At 46.3% G+C, this 24,639-nt stretch overlaps 1 protein-coding gene across 1 annotated transcript; it reads right to left on the bottom strand.

Annotated features, from left to right (window-relative positions):
• Window positions 1-21,444: 21,444 nt before the first annotated feature.
• On the bottom strand, window positions 21,445-24,212 carry LOC123144688 (BTB/POZ domain-containing protein At1g67900). The gene is made up of 4 exons (XM_044563897.1): window positions 23,897-24,212; window positions 23,738-23,807; window positions 22,318-23,538; window positions 21,445-22,183 (listed from the first exon to the last, which is right to left on the bottom strand). The coding sequence occupies exons 1-4, from the start codon at window positions 23,956-23,958 to the stop codon at window positions 21,653-21,655; spliced, it is 1,884 nt and encodes a 627-aa protein (XP_044419832.1). The 5' UTR covers window positions 23,959-24,212; the 3' UTR covers window positions 21,445-21,652.
• Window positions 24,213-24,639: the final 427 nt, after the last annotated feature.

Below are 24,639 nucleotides of genomic sequence, written 5' to 3'. Positions count from 1 at the left end.
AACAAAGATCTGATGCAAATATATAGATAATGTAGCAACAGACGGTATATGTTCACAAATTTAGGCCATGCCGACCGTGGTAGGTTGAGATTGAACATACCGAGCGCTCCCTGAAGTCATCCGGAATGGTGAGATAGAACTTCGTTTTTGACTGGCCACAACCACAATTGCCCGATTTGTGCTCGCACTGTGGACACATGAATGAACACCCATGAATCAGCTAGAACAAAGATGATTCCACGGGGATTTCCGCCGGTTGATTAATAGCGACGGACGGACTGCGATAAGAGATGAGTGAATATTTCGCTAATTAAGTTGATTACCTTCTCCATGAGAAAAATCCCCGGCCCAATCCCGCAGAAAACCCCAGTCGACCAGAGTCTAGAATGTCAGTGCAGATAGGCGGCGGAAAGTGGTAGGGGCGAAATCCTGCGCCGTTTGGATCTCGACCTACGCCCGCCGCCAACAACCGTCGAGCTTAGGCTGCAGAGTTGCGGAGGAGTCCGCGGCGAGTGAGTGGGGATGAAGTGGGTGAGGGTTTTGTTTTTTCCTTTTGCATGTGTGAGTGAACACACACGGTTCGCAGAGGCGACGGAGATGAATCGTGTGTGATAGTAAATCACCGAGATTGAATGGGAATCCAAATTTCCTTTGTCCTTCATCCATGAGTTTTTTTCTACGATGAACATAAACCCTGCTAATCACCGTGTTCAAATTTGACACTTTTTCGGGTTCATTTACAATATTTAGGGGATTATGTGCATTTTGTAGGCATTAATGCACATAATTTTAATTCAAACAATTGGTGCTTGAAAAGGTGCACAAGAACGGTCTGGAAAAACCATACTCGTGGTATTTAGTAACTTCTCAAGCCTTTTACAAGGAATGTGCAGAGATTTCAATGGAATGCGTGGCAATAGTCAACCACAAACGCGTCATTTACTGGGTTATCAAGTACAGAACAATGAAATATGTGCTTGAAAAACAAGACGCCTGGCATGGTGCCATGGTATGGCCTCACCGTGCCTTGGTTAAAAGCTGAGAAGGTTTGATTTATGTCGTCATGCACGCCCTTCATAAATCAAACCATCACCGAGGAAGTTCAATACTTTCGAGAGGGAAATCACCAAGATTGAAGGGGAATCCAAATTTCCGTCCTAGTTTGGGAATCAGTTTTTTTCCAACGATCAACATACCGCCTCAAATGCAACGTGTTCAAATTTGACATTTTTCCGAACTCATTTACCATATTTAGGGGATTATGTGCATTTTCTAAGCATTAATTATGCACATAATTCAAATTCGAACAATCGGTGCATGAAAAGGTGCACAAGAACGGTCTGGAAAACCATGCTCGTGCTATTTAGTACATTCTCATGCCTTTTACAAGGAATGGGCAGATATTTCAAGGAAATGTGTGGCAATAGTCAACCATAAACGCGTCATTTACTAGGTTAACAACTATACAAAAATGAAATACATGCTTGGAAAACATGACGCCTGGTGGGGTACCATGGTATGACCTCACCGTGCCCTGGTAAAAATGTCGTCATGCACGCCTTTCATAAAACGAACCATCACCAAGGAAGTTTCATGGTTTCAAGGGGGAAATCACCAAGATTGAAGGGGGGTCCAAATTTCCTTTGTCCTTTGTCCACAAGTTTTTTCTATGATGAAAATACAACCTGCAAATCACCGTGTTCAAATTTGGCACTTTTCCGGGTTCATTTGCCATATTTAGGGGATTATGTGCATTTCCTAGGCATTAATGCATGCACATAGTTCAAAACTAAATGTGAGAGCTTTGATATTCGTACGATTAGATCCTTCTGCCCTAGGCGGTTTGATCAATTCGCGTTCTCACCTTCTATTGGAGCCTCTGGCGGGATTCTCGTCGTTTGGAATTCCTCGATCTTTCATGGCCAGCTTGTGGATATTCAGAGGTTTGGTGTTGTCGTCTCCTTCCAATCATTGCAGAATTCTAAAAAATGGACCCTAACCTATGTCTATGGGCCATGTGAGGGTCAGCCTAGGGACGATTTCGTTAGTTGGCTTTATCATCTACAAATCCCTCCCGATGAAAATTGGCTCTTGTTGGGGGACTTTAATTTCATCAGATCTTTGGAAAACCGAAACCTCCCCGGTGGTGATACCAACGATATCTTTCTCTTCAACGAAATAACTGGTCACCTTGGACTTTTGGAGTTGCCCTTGAAGGGCCGTAGCTTCACCTGGTCTAATATGCAGCAAAACCCCCTGCTTGAGCAACTTGATTGGTTCTTTACTACTACTGATTGGATTTCACACTACCCAAACACTGTGGTTACTCCACTAGCCAGAACTACCTCCGATCACGTGCCTTGTGTGGTGTCCATTGACACTACCATTCCTGCGGCCAAGATTTTTCAGTTTGAAAATTTCTGGCTGGATATGCCGGGGTTCATGGATTGTGTCTCCAAGTCCTGGAATGCACCTATCTTCTCTGATCTTTCTGCTTCTGCGGTTATCACAAGGAAATTTAAGCGACTGTGGTATGATTTGAAAATTTGGAGCAAAAAGCTATCGTACATCAAAAAGCTTACTGTTGATTGCTCAAAGGTGATCCTGCACTTTGATCAGTTGGAGGAGGTACGACCTTTAACACGGCCGGAATTCAACTTCCGGAAACTTGTGAAGTTTCACTATGAACATCTGTTAAGACTTCACTATATATATTGGAAACAGAGGTGCACTATTAGGTACATCAAGGTTGGCGAGGAGAACTCAAATTTTTTTCATGCCATGGCCTCTGAGCGTATGAGGAGAAACTCCATCTCCAGTCTGAAAACCAGTTCCATGCTTGATCCAGTGACTGATCACGCTCAGATGGCGGGAATCCTTTGGGCCTCGTTCAAATCTAGGATGGGCCAGGCCCAAGGGATCATTATGGGCTTTGATTTGAACCATTTAATCCAATCCATCCCGGGACTGGAGGAGCTGTCCTTGCCATTTTCTGATGAGGAAATTAACAAAGTCTTGCAGGATTTGCCGGTGGATCGGGCACCTGGTCCAGATGGCTTTAATGGGATGTTCGTCAAGCGCTGTTGGCCTATAATTCAGGAGGACTTCTTGAGGATGATTCGGGATTTTTATGAGGGGAAGCTTTCGTTGGAAAATATCAATTCCTCCCTCATTACGCTCATACCCAAGATCATTTCACCAGAAGGGCCCGATGATTTCCGGCCAATCTCCCTCACCAACACTTGTCTTAAATTCCTAACAAAATTGTTGGCCAATAGGTTGCAGAGGGTGATCCTTAAGTGCATCCACAAAAATCAGTATGGGTTTCTTAAGGGTAGGTCGATTCAGGATTGTCTGGCCTGGAGTTTTGAGTATATTCATCAGTGTAAACAATCCAAGCATCCAATTATAATCCTTAAGTTGGACTTTGCTAAGGCCTTTGACACCGTTGAGCATGAGGTTATTCTTCAGATGTTGCAGCATAAAGGGTTTGATGCCAAATGGATTCTTTGGATTAAACAGTTGTTGTCTACAGGTTCTTCTTCTGTTCTGTTAAATGGCATTCCTGGAAAGCAATTCTTGTGTAAGTGTGGCGTCAGGCAGGGTGATCCACTCTCACCTCTGCTGTTCGTCATAGCAGCAGATCTGTTGCAATCTGTGGTCAACCAAATGCTGGTGTCTGGCACACTCTCTTTGCCTCTTCAGACCCATGACAGGGATTTTCCCATCATTCAATATGCGGATGACACGATCCTATTTCTTGCAGCTAAGGATGATGAGCTTGTTGCCCTCAAGAATATGCTGCTTACATTTCAACAATCCACTGGTTTAAAGGTCAACTTTGCTAAATCCTCAATGATCCCACTGAATATGCCTAATGAGGAGGCTGACAGACTTGCTGCTATTCTCGGTTGTAAAATTGGCCAGCTTCCATTTGCTTATCTTGGATTGCCTTTGGGAACTACAAGGCCAAGGATCATTGACCTCATGCCCTTAGTTGACAGTCTTGAAAGGAGGTTAACTGCAAGCTCTTCTATGCTAAATCAAGGCTCTCGTTTGCAGCTTCTCACCTCTGTCCTGACCTCTCTGCCAATATACTTTCTGTGTAGCCTCAATATCCCAGCCGGGATCATTAAGCAACTAGACAGAATTTCAGGCAATGCCTTTGGAGGGGTAACACTGATGTTCCAAAACAGTCGCTGGCTGCTTGGGAACTTGTTTGCAGGCCAAGAGATAAGGGTGGTTTGGGTATTATTAATCTGCACATCCAGAACAAAGGCCTGCTTCTCAAGCATCTTCACAAATTCTATAACAAGGTTGATGTTCCTTGGGTGACTCTGATATGGAATAGCTACTATGATCATGGGGTTCCACAGGCAACAGCTAATGCTGGATCTTTCTGGTGGAGAGATGTTCTGAAGCTGCATGAGGCTTATACTGCTATTGCCTCAGTACATATCAACATGGGTGATTCTGCTCTGTTCTGGACTAACTCTTGGCACATTGGGGGCTCTGCTAGACCCCTATGTTGGAGATTGCCAAGGTTGTTTTCTTTTGTCAATAATGACAGGATCTCTGTGCGGGAATTCCTTCAATCCCAAGATCTTTTCTCTATGTTTTATTTGCCCCTTTCTCATGAGGCTGCTGCTGAGTTGCAAATTTTGGAAAGTTGGATCATGCAGTTAGACAGAGACCCTACCTTACCTGATGTTTGGATATGGCCTGGTCAATCAAGAGGGTACAGTGCGAAAAGTTTTTACATGATCATGCACTCACACTTACCTACAATACAACCTTGCAAATGGCTTTGGCAGAGTAAGTGCACCATGAAGATCAAGGTGTTCGGCTGGCTTTTATTCTTTGACCGACTTAACACCAAGGATATGCTGGTTAGGAGACACTGGCGCTCAAACCAAGATGGCAATCTTTGCCTCACCTGCAGTGAGCTGGCATATGAGGATAGAATACATCTGTTTTTTAACTGCACCTTCAGCTGTAGAGTCTGGAACTATCTGGGTATTGATTGGTCTGGAGGCTCAGATATTCTGCAATGTATCCTGCACGCCAGGTCCAGCTTCACACACCCTTTCTTCATTGAAGTTATGCTAACAACAGCATGGAATATTTGGATTTTGCGAAATGGCAGAATCTTCAGAGCTGAGAGAGCTACTTTCAGTGCTTGGAAGTGTAAATTCATCCATGATATTTCTTTGCTTGCTCACAGGGTGAAGGACTGTAACAAACCAAAGCTATTGGCTTGGATTGCTTCTTTGTTGTAAAGCAAGTACAGTTAGTTAGCAAATAGGTAGACTCTTTTCCCTTTTGTTTTCCTTCCTTGTATAGTTTGTTTTTTACTTGTACAGTGGTGCTTTATCTAATAAAGGGCTGTGGGGCTTTGCCTCACAGTATATATTCAAAAAAAATGCACATAGTTCAAGTTCAAACAATCGGTGCATGAAAGGGTCCACAAGAACGGCTTGGAAAACCATGCTCGTGCCATTTAGTAAATTCTCATGCCTTTTACAAGGAATGGACAGATATTTCGATGAAATGTGTGGTAATAGTCAACCACAAATGTTTGTTTGTTGGGTTTTCAACTATAGAAAAATGAAATAAATTCTTAAAAAACATGACGCCTGGCATGGTGCCATGGTATGACCTCACCATGCCCTGGTAAATTTTTTTAGAAGGTTTGGCATGTGTCGTCATGCACGCCCTTCATAAATCAAACCATCACCGAGGAAGTTCCATGCTTTCGAGAGGGAAATCCACAAGATTGAAGGGGAATCCAAATTTCCGTCCTAGTTTGTCATTCAGTTTTTTTCCAACGATCAACATACCGCCTCAAATGCAACGTGTTCAAATTTGACATTTTTCCGGTCTCATTTACCATATTTAGAGGATTGTGTGCATTTTCTAGGCATTAATGGACATAATTCAAATTCAAACAATCGGTGCATGAAAAGGTGCACTAGAATGGTCAGAAAACCATGCTCGTGTTATTTAGTACACTCTCACGCCTTTTACAAGGAATGGGCAGATTTCAAGGGAATGTGTGGCAATAGTCAACCATAAACGCGTCGTTTACTGAGTTAACAACTATACAAAAAATGAAACACATGGTTGGAAAACATGACGCGTGGCGTGGTGCCATGGTATGGCCTCACCATGCCCTGGTAAAAATTGGAGAATGTTTTCCTTATGTCGTGATGCACGCCTTTCATAAATCGAACCATCACCGAGGAAGTTTCATGGTTTCGAGGGGGAAATCACCAAGATTGAAGGGGGGGGGGCAAATTTCCTTTGTCCTTTGTCCATGAGTTTTTTTCTACGATGAACATACAACCTGCAAATCACTGTGTTCAAATTTGGCACTTTTCCAGATTCATTTGCCATATTTAGGGGATTATGTGCATTTCCTAGGCATTAATGCACATAATTCAAGTTCAAACAATTGGTGCATGAAAGGGTGCACAAGAACGGCCTGGAAAACCATGCTCGTGCCATTTAGTAAATTCTCATGCCTTTTACAAGGAAGGGACGGATATTTTGATGAAATGTGTGGCAATAGTCAACCACAAACGTTTGTTTATTGGGTTTTCAAATATAGTAAAAATGAAATAAATGCTTGAAAAACATGACGCCTGGCATGGTGTGCCACGGTATGACCTCACCATGTACTGGTAAAAATTAGAGAAGGTTTGGCTTATGTCGTCATGCACGGCCTTCATAAATCGAACCATCACCAAAGAAGTTCCACGCTTTCGAGAGGGAAATCACTAAGATTGAAGGGGAATCCAAATTTTCTTTGATATTTGCCCTGGAGTTTTTTGTACGACGAACATACAACCTGTAAATCACCGTGTTCAAATTTGGCATTTTTCTGGGCTCATTTACCATATTTAGGGGATTATATGCATTTTCTAGGCATTTAGCGCATATAAATCCAATCCAGCTACAGGTGCACGGGAGTGATGTGAGGGACGTGGATTGTCGTTCGATCATGGCGCATCCTACGGTGCACAAGCGTGATCCGCGTGGCTGGGGTTCCGGCCAATCATAATGCAACACACAATAGGCTCAGCGCACACTATTTCCGGAAGCGACGGAGATGAACCGTGTGCGATAATGAACGAGCAAAATTGTAAGGGAAGCCAAATTTCTGTTGTCGTTTGTCGTTGAGCTCTTGAATACCACCGCACTGTATGGCTGCCCGGCCCCTCCATCCCAGAGCTCTCTCCAGGCGTTGTCCATGGCACCGCGGCGCACAGTAACCGGTAAGGAAATGATGGCATCCCGCTGTGCCGCGTTCCTCGCCGCCCGCGACCGCACACATGGTAAGGAAGCGATGGCATCCCGCCGCGCCGTGTTCCTCGCCGCCCGCGACCGCACACATGGTAAGGAAGCGATGGCTGATACGTCTCCAACGTATCTATAGTTTTTTATTGTTCCATGCTATACTATATTCTGTTTTGGACATTAATGGGCTTTATTATACACTTTTATATTATTTTTGGGACTAACCTATTAACCGGAGGCCCAGCCCAGAATTGCTGTTTTTTGCCTATTTCAGAGTTTCGCAGAAAAAGAATATCAAACGGAGTCCAAACGGAATGAAACCTTCGGGAACGTGATTTTCGGAACGAACGTGATCTAGAGGACTTGGACCCTACGTCAAGACATCAACCAGGAGGGCACGAGGTAGGGGGGCGCGCCTACCCCCCCAGGCGCGCCCTCCACCCTTGTGGGCCCCCTGTTGCTCCACCGATGTACTCCTTCCTCCTATATATACCTACGTACCCCCAAACTACCAGATACGGAGCCAAAAACCTAATTCCACCGCCGCAACCTTCTGTACACGTGAGATCCCATCTTGGGGCCTGTTCCGGAGCTCCGCCGGAGGGGGCATCGATCACGGAGGGCTTCTACATCAACACCATAGCCTCTCCGATGATGTGTGAGTAGTTTACTTCAGACCTTCAGGTCCATAGTTATTAGCTAGATGGCTTCTTCTCTCTTTTTGGATCTCAATATAATGTTCTCCCCCTCTCTTGTGGAGATCTATTCGATGTAATCTTCTTTTGCGGTGTGTTTGTTGAGACCGATGAATTGTGGGTTTATGATCAAGTTTATCTATGAACAATATTTGAATCTTCTCTGAATTCTTTTATGTATGATTGGTTATCTTTGCAAGTCTCTTCGAATTATCAGTTTGGTTTGGCCTACTAGATTGTTCTTTCTTGCAATGGGAGAAGTACTTAGCTTTGGGTTCAATCTTGCGGTGTCCTTTCCCAGTGACAATAGGGGCAGCAAGGCACGTATTGTATTGTTGCCATCGAGGATAAAAAGATGGGGTTTATATCATATTGCATGAATTTATCCCTCTACATCATGTCATCTTGCTTAAAGCATTACTCTGTTCTTATGAACTTAATACTCTAGATGCATCCTGGATAGCGGTCGATGTGTGGAGTAATAGTAGTAGATGCAGGCAGGAGTCGGTCTACTTGTCTCGGACGTGATGCCTATATACATGATCATACCTAGATATTCTCATAACTATGCTCAATTCTGTCAATTGCTCAACAGTAATTTGTTCACCCACCGTAAATACTTATGCTCTTGAGAGAAGCCACTAGTGAAACCTATGGCCCCCGGGTCTATTCTCCATATTAATCTCCCAACAACAAGCTATTTCTGGCGCCGTTTTTATTTTTACTTTCTTTACTTTGCATCTTTATCATAAAAATACCAAAAATATTATCCTATCATATCTATCAGATCTCACTCTCGTAAGTGACCGTGTAGGGATTGACAACCCCTTATCGCGTTGTTTGCGAGGATTTATTTGTTTGTGTAGGTGTGAGGGACTCATGCGTGGCCTCCTACTGGATTGATACCTTGGTTCTCAAAAACTGAGGGAAATACTTACGCTACTTTGCTGCATCACCCTTTCCTCTTCAAGGGAAAACCAACGCAGTGCTCAAGAGGTAGCAATGGCATCTCGCCGCGCCGACTTCATCGCCACCGCCGGCCAGACAGTTACATGGGCGGACTTTGAGGGTGCCATGGCCGAAAGGGTGGTGGATCTAGAGGCGGCCAAAGCCGCACAGAAGGAGCGGAAAAGGGAGAAATCAGTCAAGAAAAGAGAGTCCCGCCGCCGCAAGAAAAAAGAGGTCGCACGATGTGGTGAGGAGAGCTTGGCGAAGATCGAAGCACGATTGGCTGCCGCCTACAAGGCCGGGAAGGAGAACGCCGGCGTCTGGCCAGCATGCCCCGATGGCAGCATGTGAGAAGTAGTTTAAGTTTGTATTATTAGAGCAAATTACCAGTAGTACTTTAAGTTTGTAGTATTAACGTACAATGTCGGTAAGAGCATCCTTTGAGGGCTTTGAGCGTTGATTAGCATGTGTGCCCTTGTGCGTTTTTTGCGTTAATCATTAGAAGATCACAAAACACACAGTTTCTATGCCGTACCCATCTGCGTTTTTTTTGCGTTAATGACCCATAAGTTAGTTACCTGTGCAATCTTTCCTAATAAACCAGGCGTACCATTGACCGAAAAAGTCAAGTACACGTGTACATTTTTTTGGAGACGGGGCGTGCCAACTTTCCTTTTTCTCGCACACGAGTATTTTTCGCGCTTCGTTTGTGTTGTGTGTTTCCCCCGCCCAAGTTTCAAGTTTCGCAGCGAAATTTTCATTAGGCGCGCAATTTCAGAATTTATTCCTCCAACCACATCCCCACCCTCAGTATCCCCCCTCGCGCCTCCCCTACCGGCATCTCAAACCACCACCGCCGCAACCACATCTACGTTCTGCTCGGATCCAGTCAGGTAACCCACCGATCTCTATCACGGCCCCGGCCTGATTGCTTAAATGGCGCATGCGAAACATCCTCATGCCTCCAAATCCCCACCGCCAGGAGCTGATGGCAGTCCATGGCGCGATGGCCGCTTTGCGTGTTGACCCGGAGGAACACCTCGCCTCCACCGCCGCCCCCGACATGGTGCAGGCTCTGGCCTAGATGAAGTCCCCAGCGACTACCCCCAGGACTTAACAGGTAAGATCTGACCAGCTAAATCTTACCAATACCACTTGCAATGGCTATGACTTGTACGGTTGATGTATTAAGCATGTTCGTGCCTTGTTTATTTCAGTACTGCACACTGTGTGATGTTCAAATATTACCGTGTCCAGCTCAATTTCACCAATACCAGCAACAAACTTACAATACATGACTCTGGATATCACTAGAGATGCTGCCCATTTGCTATTTTTAGTGGATGCTAACCCTGTTGTACTTAACATGCCTGTCCATGTACTTACGCTGGGTCATAACGGTCGATGCTGTTGTTTGCCTTCGAGGTTAGCTGCATCCCATGTCTTACAGTATTTCACATCATTTGTGCAATTGCAGTTTAACTTCTACCATTTACTGGTTGCCTATAGGTACACATGTTAGTGGCATTGATCCACGCTTCGACCCGGAGGAACAGCTCGCCTCCGCCGTCGCTGACTTTGGGCGGGCTCTAACCAAGATGAAGTGCCCCAGCAACTATCTTTCAGGACTTACCAAGTATGTACTCACCAGTTCAATCTTACCAATACCAGTTGCAATAAATGGCTATGTTCTGTACGGTCGATGTATTAAGCATGTTCTAGTAAACATGCCTAACACGTTTTTGCTACTTTCCCTACCTTTTTATAGACATCTGGGCCATTCTCTACTCTGGCACCACCTGCCTTGTGATGTTTAACTATGCCAATTGCATTTTTATCAGTACCGGTTTCAATGTCTATTAAGCCTGTTGCAATTAACAGTTGAATCCATTTTTAAATAGTTGTATGTCAATGGCTACAAACTTACAAAACATGACTTAGGATGTTGTTAAGCCTGTTGCAATTAACAGTTGTATCCATTTTTTAATCTGTCCATTTGCTATCATGCTACTCTCCGCAATGAAGATATACTAAAGATGCTGCCCATTTGCTATTTTTGGTGGATGCTAACCCTGTTCTACTTAACATGCATGTCCATGTACTTACGCATGGTCATAACGGCCGATGATGTTGTTTGCCATCGAGGTTAGCTGCATCCCATGTCTTACAGTATTTCACATCATTTGTGCAATTGCAGTTTAACTTCTATCATTTACTGGTTGCCTATAGGTACACATGTCAGTGGCACTGATCCACGCTTCGACCCGAAGGAACAGCTCGCCTCCGCCGCCGCCGACTTTGGGCGGGCTCTAGCCAAGATGAAGTGCCCCAACAACTACCTCTCAGGACTTAGCAAGTATGTACTCACTAGTTCAATCTTACCAATACCAGTTGCAATTAATGGCTATGTTTTGTACGGTCAATGTATTAAGCATGTTGTAGTAAACATGCCGATCACGTTTTAGCTATTTTCCCTACCTTTTTATAGACAACTGGGCCATTATCTGCTCTGGCAGCACCTGCCCTGTGATGTTTAACTCTGCCAATTGCATTTTTATCAATACCAGTTTCAGTGGCCATTAAGCCTGTTGCAATTAACAGTTATATCCATTTTTAAAGAGTTGTATTTCAATGGCTACAAACTTACAAAACATGAATTAGGATGTTGTTAAGCCTGTTTCAATTAACAGTTGTATCCATTTTTTAATCCGTCCCTTTGCTATCGTGCTACTCTTTCGAAATGAAGATATCACTAAAGATGTTGCCGTTTTATTACCATTTGCTATTTTTGGTGGATGTTAACCCTCTTGTAGTTAACGTTGGCTTTCCATGTACTTACACAGGGCTACAGTGGGCGATGCTGTTGTTTGCCGTCGAGGTTAGCTGCATCCCATGTCTTATACACCATCTATTCCTAAATATAAGTATTTTTAGAGATTCCAATATAGACTACATAAGGAGCAAAATGAGTGAATCTAGATTCTAATCTAAAGTATATCTATAATTCTATATACATCCGTATGTAGTTCATATTGAAATCTAAAAAAACGTGTACTTAGGAACATAGGTAGTTGTATTTTACATCATTTGTGCAATCTCAATTTAGCTTCTAACATTTACCGGTTGCTTGTAGGTACATATATGAGCGGTACTGATCCACGCTTCGATCCCTTTTGCGTATGGGGCAATGAGATATTTATGAACAAGCGTCAAGTGAGGAAACTAAGAAAGATTGTTAGGCGAAAGAAACGAGTGATTGGAATTAAGCTCTTTATTTATACTTTGTCGAAGACAACAGTGAACTTTAGGATGGTAAGTAATGTGTTGCCTTTTCCCCCTGCCCACAACAAGTTACTCTATTAGACCTCAGTATTTGATATTTTTCTCTTTTCATTGGTTTCCGAAGCTATTTACTGATGATTACCTTGCAAACTACATGACCGGAGTGGAGACAACTAAGGTTAAAGTATATAATTCATGCTACCATGATAATGCTCTAGAAGTCTTCCTGAAGGCGGTGAAGTATGGGCGGGCGATCGTCACAAGGGGTTGGACAAAAGTGGTTCGTGCCTATGGCATGCAGGAAGGCACATTATGGGCATTCCGCTTCTTCAACACCGTTGGCAGTCAAAATGATTTACACTTGTCTCTTCACCTTTACCGCCTTTAAATATTGTGGTTCATCATAGTTAATTGCTGCCTAATCCTGTAATTACTGAACATATTGTACTGGCAATTTTATTTATGGATTCGTTGTTGAACCATTGTGCTGATAATTTGAATTGCACATTTCATATTTCAAATTTCCAATTCGAATAATATACTACAGGCAAAAATAAAAAGAGAACAGACGGTCATGGAACTTTGCAAATGGCTCTGGCAGTAAAAGCGCTTGTGATGGTTAGCCCAACGCCACACAGTTTTCTACATCCAATCATGTGTGATGTAGTTCATGAAAGCAAATAGTTAACCAAGGCAGAGCATGTGTCATGGCTACACCTTTCACACACGAGCGTATACATAAAACTGTGTGGGATGTACATACGAACGGAAACGTTTTCCCTGGATTGACTGTGTGGGATGTACATAAGAACGGAAACGTATTCCTTGGATTGACTATGTGTGATATATATATGGACGGAAATGTTTTTCTGGGATTCACCGTGTGGGATGTACATACCTACGGAAATGTTTTTCTGGGATTCACCATGTGGGATGTACATACCTACGAAAATGATTGGGTTTCGATACCTCGCCCGATCGCACACGACCTAGCCTGTGTCCCAGGAGGGCCTATCCCCGACGATTTCTGGGTCGTGTGAGAAGGACCCCCCTATCGCCCACACTTACTTGGCGACGGTTCCAAATGCCGTCACGGAAAGGGGTTAAAAACCGTTTGTATAGCACCGACGCGTACTAGTGCAAGTAACTATATAAATAAAGCACAACATAAAAAATTGAATTCCTAATAATAATCTGGATCTCCGGGTTCAATAAATGCTCCGAGATCAATAAATGCATCATCACCATCAGTATCAGTAATGACGTGCTCATCATCATCATTAATAAATGCATCATCATGTGGAAGGCCACCTTTACGTAATCGGTCAAGCATTGACAAGTCATCCGTAGCAGTAACCTCTTCTAGTTCAGGCTCTTGTTGTTCCGGCTCAGGGGTGAAGTCGGGTTCACTATCGCTGTCTACTTCAATGTTCTAGGGTGAAGTAGAGCGGTTCTTGAAATGTTTTTTGGAAAGACGTGTTTCTTGGAAGAATTCTCCTTCATATGTGTCTGGGTTAATGTGAGGTTCATAATCCTCTTCATTGGGGGGAGGTGGTCTAACACGTGGCGGCACTTCATAAACGACATCCCAACCATTGAGATTTCGATCACTTTGACAGGACCACAGTAGATAGAAAACTAGTCTTGCCTGTTGAGCCATAATATAGACATCGGGAACATCCCAATGGGTGCTTTGTTTGATTTCCACTAGCCCTATATGTTCATGAGTGCTTCTAGTCTCCTTCGGATGGAACCAAAAACATTTGAAGACTACGACGTTTGGTGGGTTTGCACCATAGAATTGAAGTTCATAAATTGCCTCAACTCTTCCATAATACTCGGTATCTCCTTTGTTGATAGCAGAGACACAACAATTTGTAGACTTTCGGTCGGCCATAGATAGCTCTTTGCCATAGGTACGAAAGAGATACCCATTGATGCCATATTTGTCAAATGAACGGACCTTAAAGTCAAAACCATTAGCGACTTGTCTCAATTCGGCGTCCATAAACTCTGAATTAGCCTACAAGTTTAATATGAATGGGATTGTTGCATTAGCCACAGATTAGACGAAGAAATGAAATGGTCTAATGGATATTATCGTTTGTTTGAACCAAGAGATGAAACCAGGATAGCCGCCTCCATGCTTTGCCAGAAGCTCATACTCTTCGACGGGATCCTTTTGGATCACTGCTCCATACGAGAATTTGGTGACGTATCGACTGTATCAAATTTATCCGGCAATAAGAGCAGTTCAATGGAATTAGAAGTTGCGAAACAATGTACCGAGAACTTACTCGATGTACGGCCGCACTTCTGTTAGGTTGGTGAAGATATACAACGAAATGATATGTCATTCTTCGAAATCCAACGTGAAGGAATTAGAAGCACCGGCTGGTGCGAGACCCCCTTTGAATAGGCCGAGGTTGGATCCACCCTTTTTAGGGTCGTCAGCATTGTACCGAGGCTTCGGATTATGCAAATGATGATTTTTGGCTTCGTAGTGTGCTGTCACGAAGTTTGCCGCCTCCTCAGTAATGAATGCCTCAGCCATCGATGCTTCAATTCTACGTTTATTTTTACATTTTGCTCGTAGCGTCTTCTGCATCCTCTCAGTTGCGTAGCACCAATGATTTTGCACGAGCCCCCCAATCTGGCCTGGGTTGGGAGATGCAAAATCAAGTGCTGCATTGGATTAAAGAAGCCCGGCGGAAAGATCTTCTCTAACTTGCAGATCAACTCCGGTGCCAACTCTTCCATTTCTTCTAGCAGACCAGGCGATAGTTATTTCGCACAAAGAACACAGAAGAAATAGCTCAGCTCTGCCAGTACTAACCATTCATCCTCAGGGATGAAGCCACGCAACATCACCGGCATTACCCACTCAATACATATGTGCCAATCATGACTCTTGAGATCAAATATCTTCAATTTATCAAGACTCGCTCCCCTCTTTAGATTCGCTGCATACCCGTCAGGGAACATCAACTACTTTTGCACCCACAAGATAATTTCCCTCATAGCTGGCCTTCCAAGATAAAACCATGCCTTTGGCTTCGTCCAGTTCTGCTTTCCTTTCGGTTCTTTCATGTTTTGTAACGGCCTATCACATAGCGCCTCCAGATCGACTCTAGCCTTAGTATTATCCTTTGACTTCCCCTATATGCCGAACAATGTACCAAAAAGTGCCTCGGCGATATTCTTTTCAGTGTGCATAACGTCGATGTTGTGTGGGCAAAGGAGGTCTTTGAAGTAAGGCAGATCCCACAAGCATGTCTTGTGAGTCCAGGCGTGTTTCGAATTATACCCCTTGAAATACCCTGGACGCTCTGGATCTGGCTCGAGAGTGTTTAACTGATCCAGGGTCTCTTGGCCTGTCAACGCAGGTGGTGCAGAGTTTTTGACAACTCTACCTTTGATGAACTTCTTCTTGTCTTTCCTGAACTTATGGCGAGGATCCAGAAACTGTCTATGCATGTCGAAGCAAGAAGCTTGCGACCGGCCTGAAGCCAACGAAACTCAAGAGTTCCTTGTATGTGGGGCACGGGAACCTTCCATGCACACACCAGCCAACGAATGGTGCATATGCCGGCAAGTCATGTGTCGAGTACATGTACCAGACACGCATTATGAAGTTCCGTTTGCTAAAGGCGTCGTATGTCTTGAACCCATTATCTCAGGCTTCTTGCAATTCGTCCTTCAGCGGCTGTATGTACACATTCATATTCTTCCCCGGATAGTTGGGCCCTGGAATTATCAATGTCAGGAAAATGTTCTTTCTTTGCATAATCTGTCCGGGGGGAGATTGAGTGGAAAGAGAAATACGGGCCAACAACTGTATTGGGATGCCGTTAGACCAGACACACTGAACCCATCCGTGCTGATGGCAAGTCGAGGATGCCTCAGATCTGCCGCTTTGTCATCATGTAATACCTCGAAGCGCTTCCATGCTTCACCGTCCGATGTGTGCACCATCATCAGCTTCCCATCTGCATCTAGTTGTGTTTTTTTGCCCATTTTGTGCCATGTCATCTGTCTGGACGTCTCTTCGACCATGAAAAGACTTTGAAGTCTTGGTATGATTGGCATATACCGAAGAACATTAACGGAGATTTTGGTTTGCGCCTTCTCACCCATACCGTTGTCTACCACAACATACCTGGATGACTTGCAAATGGGACAATAGTTCAAGTCCGCATACTGAAGCCTAAATAACACACGTCCTTTCTCACAGGCATGTATCTTCTCATAGGGCATCTTAAGAGCACAAAGGATTTTGTCTGACTGGTACATGTTTGCAGGTAGTACATGGCCTTTGGGTAGAAAACGTCCAAATACTGTCATCATCCCATCGTAGCATTCTCTGCCCAAGTTGAGTTGAGCCTTCAGAGCCATTATTTGTGAGATGGCATCCAACTAACAAAGCTCAGTGTGCTCATGGAGAGGACGTTTTGAGGACTCCAACATTTAATTGAAGGCCTTTGCAGATTCCTCCATCTCATTGTCCGAGTCCCGAGCATCATCAAAGTCTTGCACCATGTCTTCCATCCCGGTACCATGCTCGTCAGTGCGACGATGAAGCACCTCAGCTCTGGCACATTGGGCAGACTCACCATGAAATGTCCACACCGTATAAGCTGGCGTAAAACCTCTCTTCTACAAGCATTTGCCCATTTCATCCTCTGTCCTCCTGTGCCAATTGTTGCACCCGGCACAGGGGCACCAGGTTGTCCTCTGGCCATTTGCAAATGCGGCTCTCAGAAACCCCTTGGTTTTTGTTAACCATTCAATGGTTATGTCTTTCTGACTAGTGTGACCGGTGTACATCCATGCACGATCACTCATCTTGCCTAGCTACTAGACACATAAGAAATACATATATAAATCAGCATGTATATATTCATCAGTTAATGGAGTTTGTCACTTTTATTACATCCACGCAACCTAGACGCTAATAGGTAAAGATAGGTCCTAATCCCGCCCGAGTATGTGTAGATTGGGTTCGTTTTCCCATGCTCTACTCCGGATCGGACGCAAAATTTCGGCAGCGCCTCCCCGCTATTCTCCTGATACACGTCTCGGCAATAAGCAGAGAGGATGTGTACCCGGAGAACAACAGGGAGGCACTGACGAAATTCTACATCAGATCCGGAGGAGAGCATATGGGATAACGAACCCAATCTACACATACTCGGGTTGTCCATGGATAACGTTGGACAATTCGAAAGAATCGCGGTTACTGATGATTGAAGACACCTATAGCTAGCAAGTTTCATCCGCACGAAGATTGGAACAGAGCAAATGAAGGGGGGGAGGAGATATCATTTGTGCTCACCCACGAACGCAGGGGTGGAGCTCGTCGAACACTAGACCCTCGCGGTGACGAAAAAACTGCACATTTAAATCGAAAGATGAGTAACATAGCAATATTGTTTTTTCCGTCAACCTAACTAAATACTGACAACAGGACGAGCGGGTTAGGGGGTTCCTCAGTGTCGATGGAACCCTAAATAGCAAGTATCATCGGTGTGAGATACATGTGGCGCTCGGCGTTGAACACTAGATCCACATCCCACAAGTGACGCCCGCGCCCGGCGCCCCGCCGCAACAATAGTTCTGGGGGCCGATGACGGTCGAACGCCTTGGTGAATTTGTCTGGTAGCCTCTATGATGAGGATTAAAGCCAAGTTTTAAAACTTCAAACAACCAAACCGACTTGAGTCAGTTTGGGTGTTTCAAGTTTCAACACTTGGCTTTTAATCGTCATCGCAGAGGCTGCAAGACAAATACGCATAGGTGTTCGACCGCCATCGACCCCGAGAACTGTTGTTGCGGGATGCCGGGCGCCGGCGTCACTTGTGGGACGTGGATGTAGTATTCGACACCGACGACCACATGTATCTCGCACGGACAATACTTACTATTCAGGGTTCCATCGACGTCGAGGAACCCCCTAACTCGCTCGTCCCCGGGCGCCCTCTGGTATGGCGACGCACGGTCAACCGGTCAGCACTCGGACCGGGGGATTCTCGACATGGGTGACGGCGTCGGGACCCACTGGCTCCACCATCAATCCCCTCGGAGACCGGCGATCCACGACCCTCTTCCTTTTTCCTTTTTCCTCTTCTTCTACTTATTCTTCTTTTTTTCAACTTTCTTCTTATAATTATCTAAACATAAACCTAGCACTAACCTAATCCTACCACTAACCTAAACCTAAACAACAAATAACAGTAGAAAAAACAAAACAAAACTTCACTTTGGCTCCGGCGGTGGTGGAGGAGGCGGCGGGCGGTGGGGCGGGGCGGCGGCGGGGGCGGGGGGTCGGGGGCGGGGGCGGCTCAGGCCCGGGGGCGGCTGCGCGGGTGAGGAGAGGGACATGAGAGAGAGAGAGAGAGAGAGAGAGAGAGGGTGGGGCATAGGCGCCGGCTCTATTTCAGTTAGGTCACACTCTTTGTCGTCTGCTAGCAGACGGCAAAGAGCCTAGATAGTGGGGTGGGGCCGAGGGGAAACGGCCGTTAAAACGGTCACTTCCTTTGCTGTCTGTTTGCTGACGGCAAAGAAAGTGACCGTTAGGTCGTTCTTGTTAGTCCGCCACCCACCCTCTTTGCCGTCTGGCAAAGCTTCTATGCCGTCAGCTAGCAGACGACAAAGAGCAGGATGACGGCAAACACCTTCTTTGTCGTTCGCTCTTTCTTTGTCGTCAGCTTTCTTTAAGCTGATGGCAAAGACCTTCTTTGACGTTAACTAGCAGACGACAAAGATGTTGATTCCAGTACTGATAGAAACCAAATAATAAAGAATGCCTTACTTAACAAATGCTTGTGTAAGCTTCTTATTGGGAAGGAGTGGCAAACTCTCTTGTGCAAAAAGTATTTGAGCCCGACAATTGTGTCTCTGGCATGTGGGAAATGCATGGGGATTTATATTTTGGGGCATGTTCGATGGCGGCAAAGAAACATCTTTTCCATTTAGAATCCTTGACAATTAGGAATGGGTCCGAGATTTGCTTTCGTGAGGATAGGGTGCTAGAAAACGCTACTCTCTGAAAATAATATCTAGTCTTATAATGCATTGCTCACTCTAAGAATGATACGATTGCACAAATTTTGACCACATCACCGCCAGATATATCTTCGCATGGGATTTAGTCTTTCCCCGTCTCGTGTCATGGTAGTATGTCACTATATTCTAGCCCACTTGGATTCTACTAACCCAGGACCGGGATGTGTTTTACTAGGATCTTACGCTAAACGAGTCTTTTAGGGTAGACTCAATGTATCGGGCATGTTCGCACTTAGAGAATTTAGTGGATAATAACAAAAATATCTAGAAGTCGAAGATACAACTAAAGTAAACTAAATCATGTGGTACCTTCCTCGAGGTGCCGTCCTAACCAAGGACAACCATGCTCAGCATAGTTGATAAGGAAGTAAAAATGTGGTGTTTTGGTCCTCACGACGAAACAATTAAACATGCCATCTTCAATCCATTTTTTGTGTGCTCTAGGGTCTGTCATTCAAATAGCATCCGACTTGTATCTACTCTACATCGACTAGAGTACCAACCGTTCTTTACAACGGTGTGGATGTGTTTGAAGTAGGTGGCCAAGGATGATTTTTATCCCACATGGATAGCAATGTAGTCTACAAATAGGCTCTCCACCCTCCGCTTCATAGGAAAGTTTCGATCTTCTATGACATTATTGTTGGCGACGTTTTTCTTTTCTCGTTTTTAATGTGTGTAAGTTCGTATTGGCTATGTGCATCTTAATTATGTAGAACTCAGTATATACTCATTATGATGCTGCATTTCTAGTTCAAAAATACTACAACTACGTAATCTATTACGAAAAGTTACATTATTTCCTTTCCTCAACTAAATACCCTCCCCCTCCTTGAATTTCACGGGGTGGGCCTGGGCCTTTTTTCCCCTCCCAACCAAATTTGGCCACCTCAGCTTGTTGGTAAGTCACATAGAAAAATTTACATAGGTTTAGCAAAGCTCTTTTCAGTTACTCTCGTCATTTCCTAATACAAGGCCACAAACTTAAATTATTGTAAGGTAAAATTTAATGCATGCTTTGCAAGCGAACTTGCCTTCCCATTTACCGGGTTAATTAATAATGCGCATGCAAATTAGAGTAAATTGAGTGGACATGAGAGAGGAAGTACGTAAATTAAGAGTGTCATTAACATCAAGGCATGCATGCGAGTAGTTAAACCATCGGTTGCTTGTACGAGGCAACATTATCATTTTTTTGCTTCAATTACTGTTAGTGGGCTTATATAGTGATTTTGTATTAAAAAAATGAAGGGAGCAATAAAAATGACCTTTATAAAAAGAATCAAGTGATCTATAACAACTCTCTAAATACTATTATTTATCGAGACATAATAAACAGATTAAAGTGACCAGAAGCGATAGGCATTCAAAAATGGAGCGTGACACATTTTTCTCCACTAAGTAATCAGAATTGACAACAATTAAGATGGGACATTGGCAGGGAAAGAAAAGCAATGATGAACCTCTAGACAATCTGAGACACGTCGCAAAAGATCAATAATAGCAAATCGGTAGATGTTGCGCCGGGTGTACCCTAGCGAAGAAATTTCTCCAGGACACGACATAGCCTCTCTGAATTGTGAAGCGGCACTGGGGCCTGAGGTGGATGAGCCAGCCCCCATGCCACTGATGAGCAAGAAGCTGAAGATCGAACATCATAGGCGCCTAGAAAATTAGGGCAGGCCATGCTGAGCTGTTGCTGCTGGCTCAGTGGTTGCTGACCCAACATTTGGAGCTGAGGTGAGGTCTCATCATCCCATCATCATCAAGCCGCGCGCACATAACATATTCGGACCCTCCACACGCGCCAGACCTAACAAAGAGGATCTTTCAGGTTGAAAGGCAAGAAAATTATTATTACTATATCTTCGGTGCATTTGATTCTCCCGTGGAATTTCTCATCCAGGCTCATCTTTCTCTCTCTCTCTCCCCTCTTGTTTTCGTAACTCTTCTAGACGCCAAGTGGATGGCAATCATGGGATACGGAAAAGAAGATAGTGCTTGGTGATGGATGGCCTCTTTCTTGTACGTAGTACTATCAAACATGATTCGAAACTGCTATCATCATGACCATGTTTTGTCAAGCGTTGCCACTCGATCGGGTTGATAATTCTCAAAAAATAATACTCTCTCAAAGTTGTACTAAAGCAGCGGGTATAATAGTATACAGTATAGAGAAGTAACCTGTGGAGTTCCTATTTGATTTATTTTGACAATTATGCATCATCACTCGCAGCTACAGGAAGAGAGAAACAAAACAACCTTAGGCCTTGGGCAAGGTAGACAACCCAACAAAAATATGCGACGGAAGAAGCAAATTACAAAAACCTAATGGCTGGCTGGCTGCTAGTGGCACTGGGCTGCTAATGCCGGTCGGCGGAGACGCTTCTTCCCAGCGGCCACAGCTTGCTGAGCATCCGCTTCGGGTTCCCCGCCGGCATAGCGCAGAAGGCCCTGAACCGCAGCGACGCGCTGCGCGACAGCCCGGCCTTGCGCACGAACTCCTCGTCGTCCTCATCGTCCTCCTCCATCTTCATGCGCAGCGTGGCGATCTTGGACGCCGCGCGCCGGAGCCCCTCCACGCTCCAGTCGTCCCCCGGTGACGCGCCGGACGCCAGGGCACGCAGCCGCTGCTCGTCCACCCGGTCGGCGTCGTCCTCCTCCGACCCGGACTTGGACAGCAGCGCCTTGATGTTGCTAGGCAGCTCGCCGGCGACGGGCGCGCCCGACAGCGCCGCCGCCCGCGCGTGCTCGAAGAAGAGCACCTGCACCACGACGCGGAGCGGGAGAAGCTCGTTCTGCGCCGCGTGCGAGCACGCCTTCTCCGACAGCCTCCGGCAGTTGAGCACCCGGCACAGCCGCTTTCTTGCGCTCTTGCTCATCTCCGGATGCACCTGCAACGTTCAGAAAAAAAATGGCAGATTAGAACTCTCCATTTTTTATGCAAACAAGTTGAAAAACTATCCAACTTCCAAGTAGGGGTCTGCGCCGCGACACAACGAATTTGAGGATTGGAAAAAGAAATCACCTTGAGGTACGAGTCGACGACTTTGTAGAGCCCGTCGTGCTCCGGGCGAGCGCTGTCAGGCACGGCCTCGGCAATCGCGAGCAGCTTCTCCACGGGCAGGTGGGGATCCTTGGCCACCTCCATCAGGAACGCGTCCACGAGCCTGCCCACCCTCGCCAACGCGTACTGCGACACCGGCGCGGCCGACGACGACCGCCGCGCGCCGTCGAACCCCACGCTCTCGTCGGACCTCGACCGCCGGTGCCCGTCCGACCGTGCCGGGCTGTTGTCGTCGGGGCTCCTCGCCGGCGCGGTGGCCGCCGCGTGCCGCAGCGCGAACTCGTGGAGGATGGCCGCCACGGCGTCCACGTCGTACAGCATGTCACTCATGCAGGACACTGACGGGATGAGCAGGTCGCTAACGCTGGCCTCCTCGAGCTGCCATGCCACCCTCCTCACCAGCTCTGCCTTGGACGCGGGGGACGCGCTCAGGATGTTGGCCGCCTTGAGGAGCTTGAGGAGGAAGGCGCAGGAGACGGCGTCCTTGTCCACCGGGAGAAGGCTCACGATCTTCTCCAGGAGGAGGCGGTGCCTCGTGGTGATCTGCTTCACGCTGGCGCCGACGGCGTCGTCGAACGGCTGCTCCGCGGCGAGCCCGTCCTTGGCAACGTTGGGCAGCCACCGGCGCGCGTAAGTCTTGAGCGCATCGCCGATCGTCTTCTCGTTGACGGCGCCCGTCGATTTTACGGCCACCATGATACGCCAGAACATATCAACGCCAAGCTCCGCGACGTCGTGCGCCCACCAGGGCGACGCGGACGTGGACTTGGCGGGGAGAACGGCGGCGGCAGGGTTGGCGATGAGGTCGGCGACGGCGTCCACGCAGCGGGAGGTGAGGCCGAGCTCCTCGCACAGCGGCACGTTGTGGCGCGTGGAGTGGAGCACGGCGAGCGCATCCTTCCACCGGCGGAGGAGGCAAGAGGCGAGGAAGGAGTCGAGCTTGGCCACGAGGTTGCCGCGGTCGGCGGCCTCGGACATGCCGAGGTGAGCGGCGGCGCAGCGGAGCGGGACGAGGTTGCGCGCGCTGACGGTGATTGTGATGCCGTAGCAGAACTTGGCGCAGACCTCGAACGCCTCGGCGCCGCCCGGGAAGCCCGCCAGCTCGATGACGTCGCCGTCGCCGCCGCAGCCGGACTCGGCACAGAGCGCTTGCAGAAGCAGGCATTTGGAGAGCAGAGGAAACTGTCGTCAGGAAACAAACAATCTTTTCAGGGTCCGATCGAGAAGAAATTCATCATTCCAACCGCGAACACAAACCAGGAAATCAATTCTTGCATGGCAATGCAAGCTAAGATCAGAGAAACAATCAGAGGATGCGATCGTAACATGCGCAGAATAGAGACATGAATGAATCTGGTTCTTGGATTGGATCGTCCATTACCTTGTGGAGATGGTAGAGGCATTTGCCCACCAGGATCTGCAGGTCAGTGGCCACCTCCGTGTACACGGACCTGGAGCAGAAGGAAGCGCGGAATCAGGCACAAAGCTCGCACAAGAAACTATCTGACAGAGATGGCGCGGAATGAGGATCAGCACGTACCTCTCGGAGTCGGAGGAGGAGTAGAAGGTGTCGGGCCTGGTGCCAAGTTTCATAAACTTCATGGTGGCCGAGTACTAGTAACTAACAGAGGAAGGAGGTTTGAGTGGGCGGAGGAGGTTGGTTGGTTGGTTATAACTACCAGCAGGCGAGTGAGGATGAGTGCTAACTTTGTGTGAGCCGTGGGAGGCTTGGAGGTGGCTCTACTTCTACTTATATCATGCATGCACAAGCAAGTGGTTGGAGGGAGGAGAGAGAAACCTTCCCCAGATTCAGTATCCATCCTCCTAATTCGAGGTGTCGTCAGATTTGATTTGATTTTATCAGAGGGAAGGGGAACAGGAATATGCAGTCCAACTATGCGGACATATAGTGTTTGCTATGCCAGTCCATTTTGGTGAACTTTCAGTGCGGCTTGCGACGCTCTTAAAGTCGAGATGAGGATCGGGTTGGAGGTGGACATGTGAAAACAGGGACCAGAGAGGAGAGGGGCATGCACAAGTCAAGAGAAATGGGCAGGATCTTGCAGGTTTTTGGCTGGGGATCGCGGGATCAGATGAGCAGGATGGGCTCCTCCTAGCTGCACGGCTTAGGTTGGCCACCTACTTGATGCGCCTTCTAAAACAGCTAATAATTCCGGCTCAAAATCAATACTACCACTACTACATACAAAAGGTTTAATAACAAAATTCTACAATGTGGCTTGGAGCTCCATGTCCACGTGCCCATAACAATGGGAAAACTCG

The sequence above is a fragment of the Triticum aestivum genome, chromosome 6D, assembly GCF_018294505.1.
Source record: "Triticum aestivum cultivar Chinese Spring chromosome 6D, IWGSC CS RefSeq v2.1, whole genome shotgun sequence".
In the NCBI taxonomy this organism is placed as follows: domain Eukaryota; kingdom Viridiplantae; phylum Streptophyta; class Magnoliopsida; order Poales; family Poaceae; genus Triticum; species Triticum aestivum.
This window is presented reverse-complemented; position numbering and strand designations above follow the sequence as displayed.

What these genes read in the sequence shown, in the direction of transcription:
- LOC123144688 (XM_044563897.1), bottom strand. Translation starts at nt 23,958, where the DNA reads ATGAAGTTTATGAAACTTGGCACCAGGCCCGACACCTTCTACTCCTCC. An exon ending in TCCTCCTCCGACTCCGAGAG is followed by an intron (nt 23,808 to 23,896) that starts GTACGTGCTGAT and finishes CTTCTGCTCCAG; the next exon opens with GTCCGTGTACACGGAGGTGG. An exon ending in GCCTCTACCATCTCCACAAG is followed by an intron (nt 23,539 to 23,737) that starts GTAATGGACGAT and finishes TCCTGACGACAG; the next exon opens with TTTCCTCTGCTCTCCAAATG.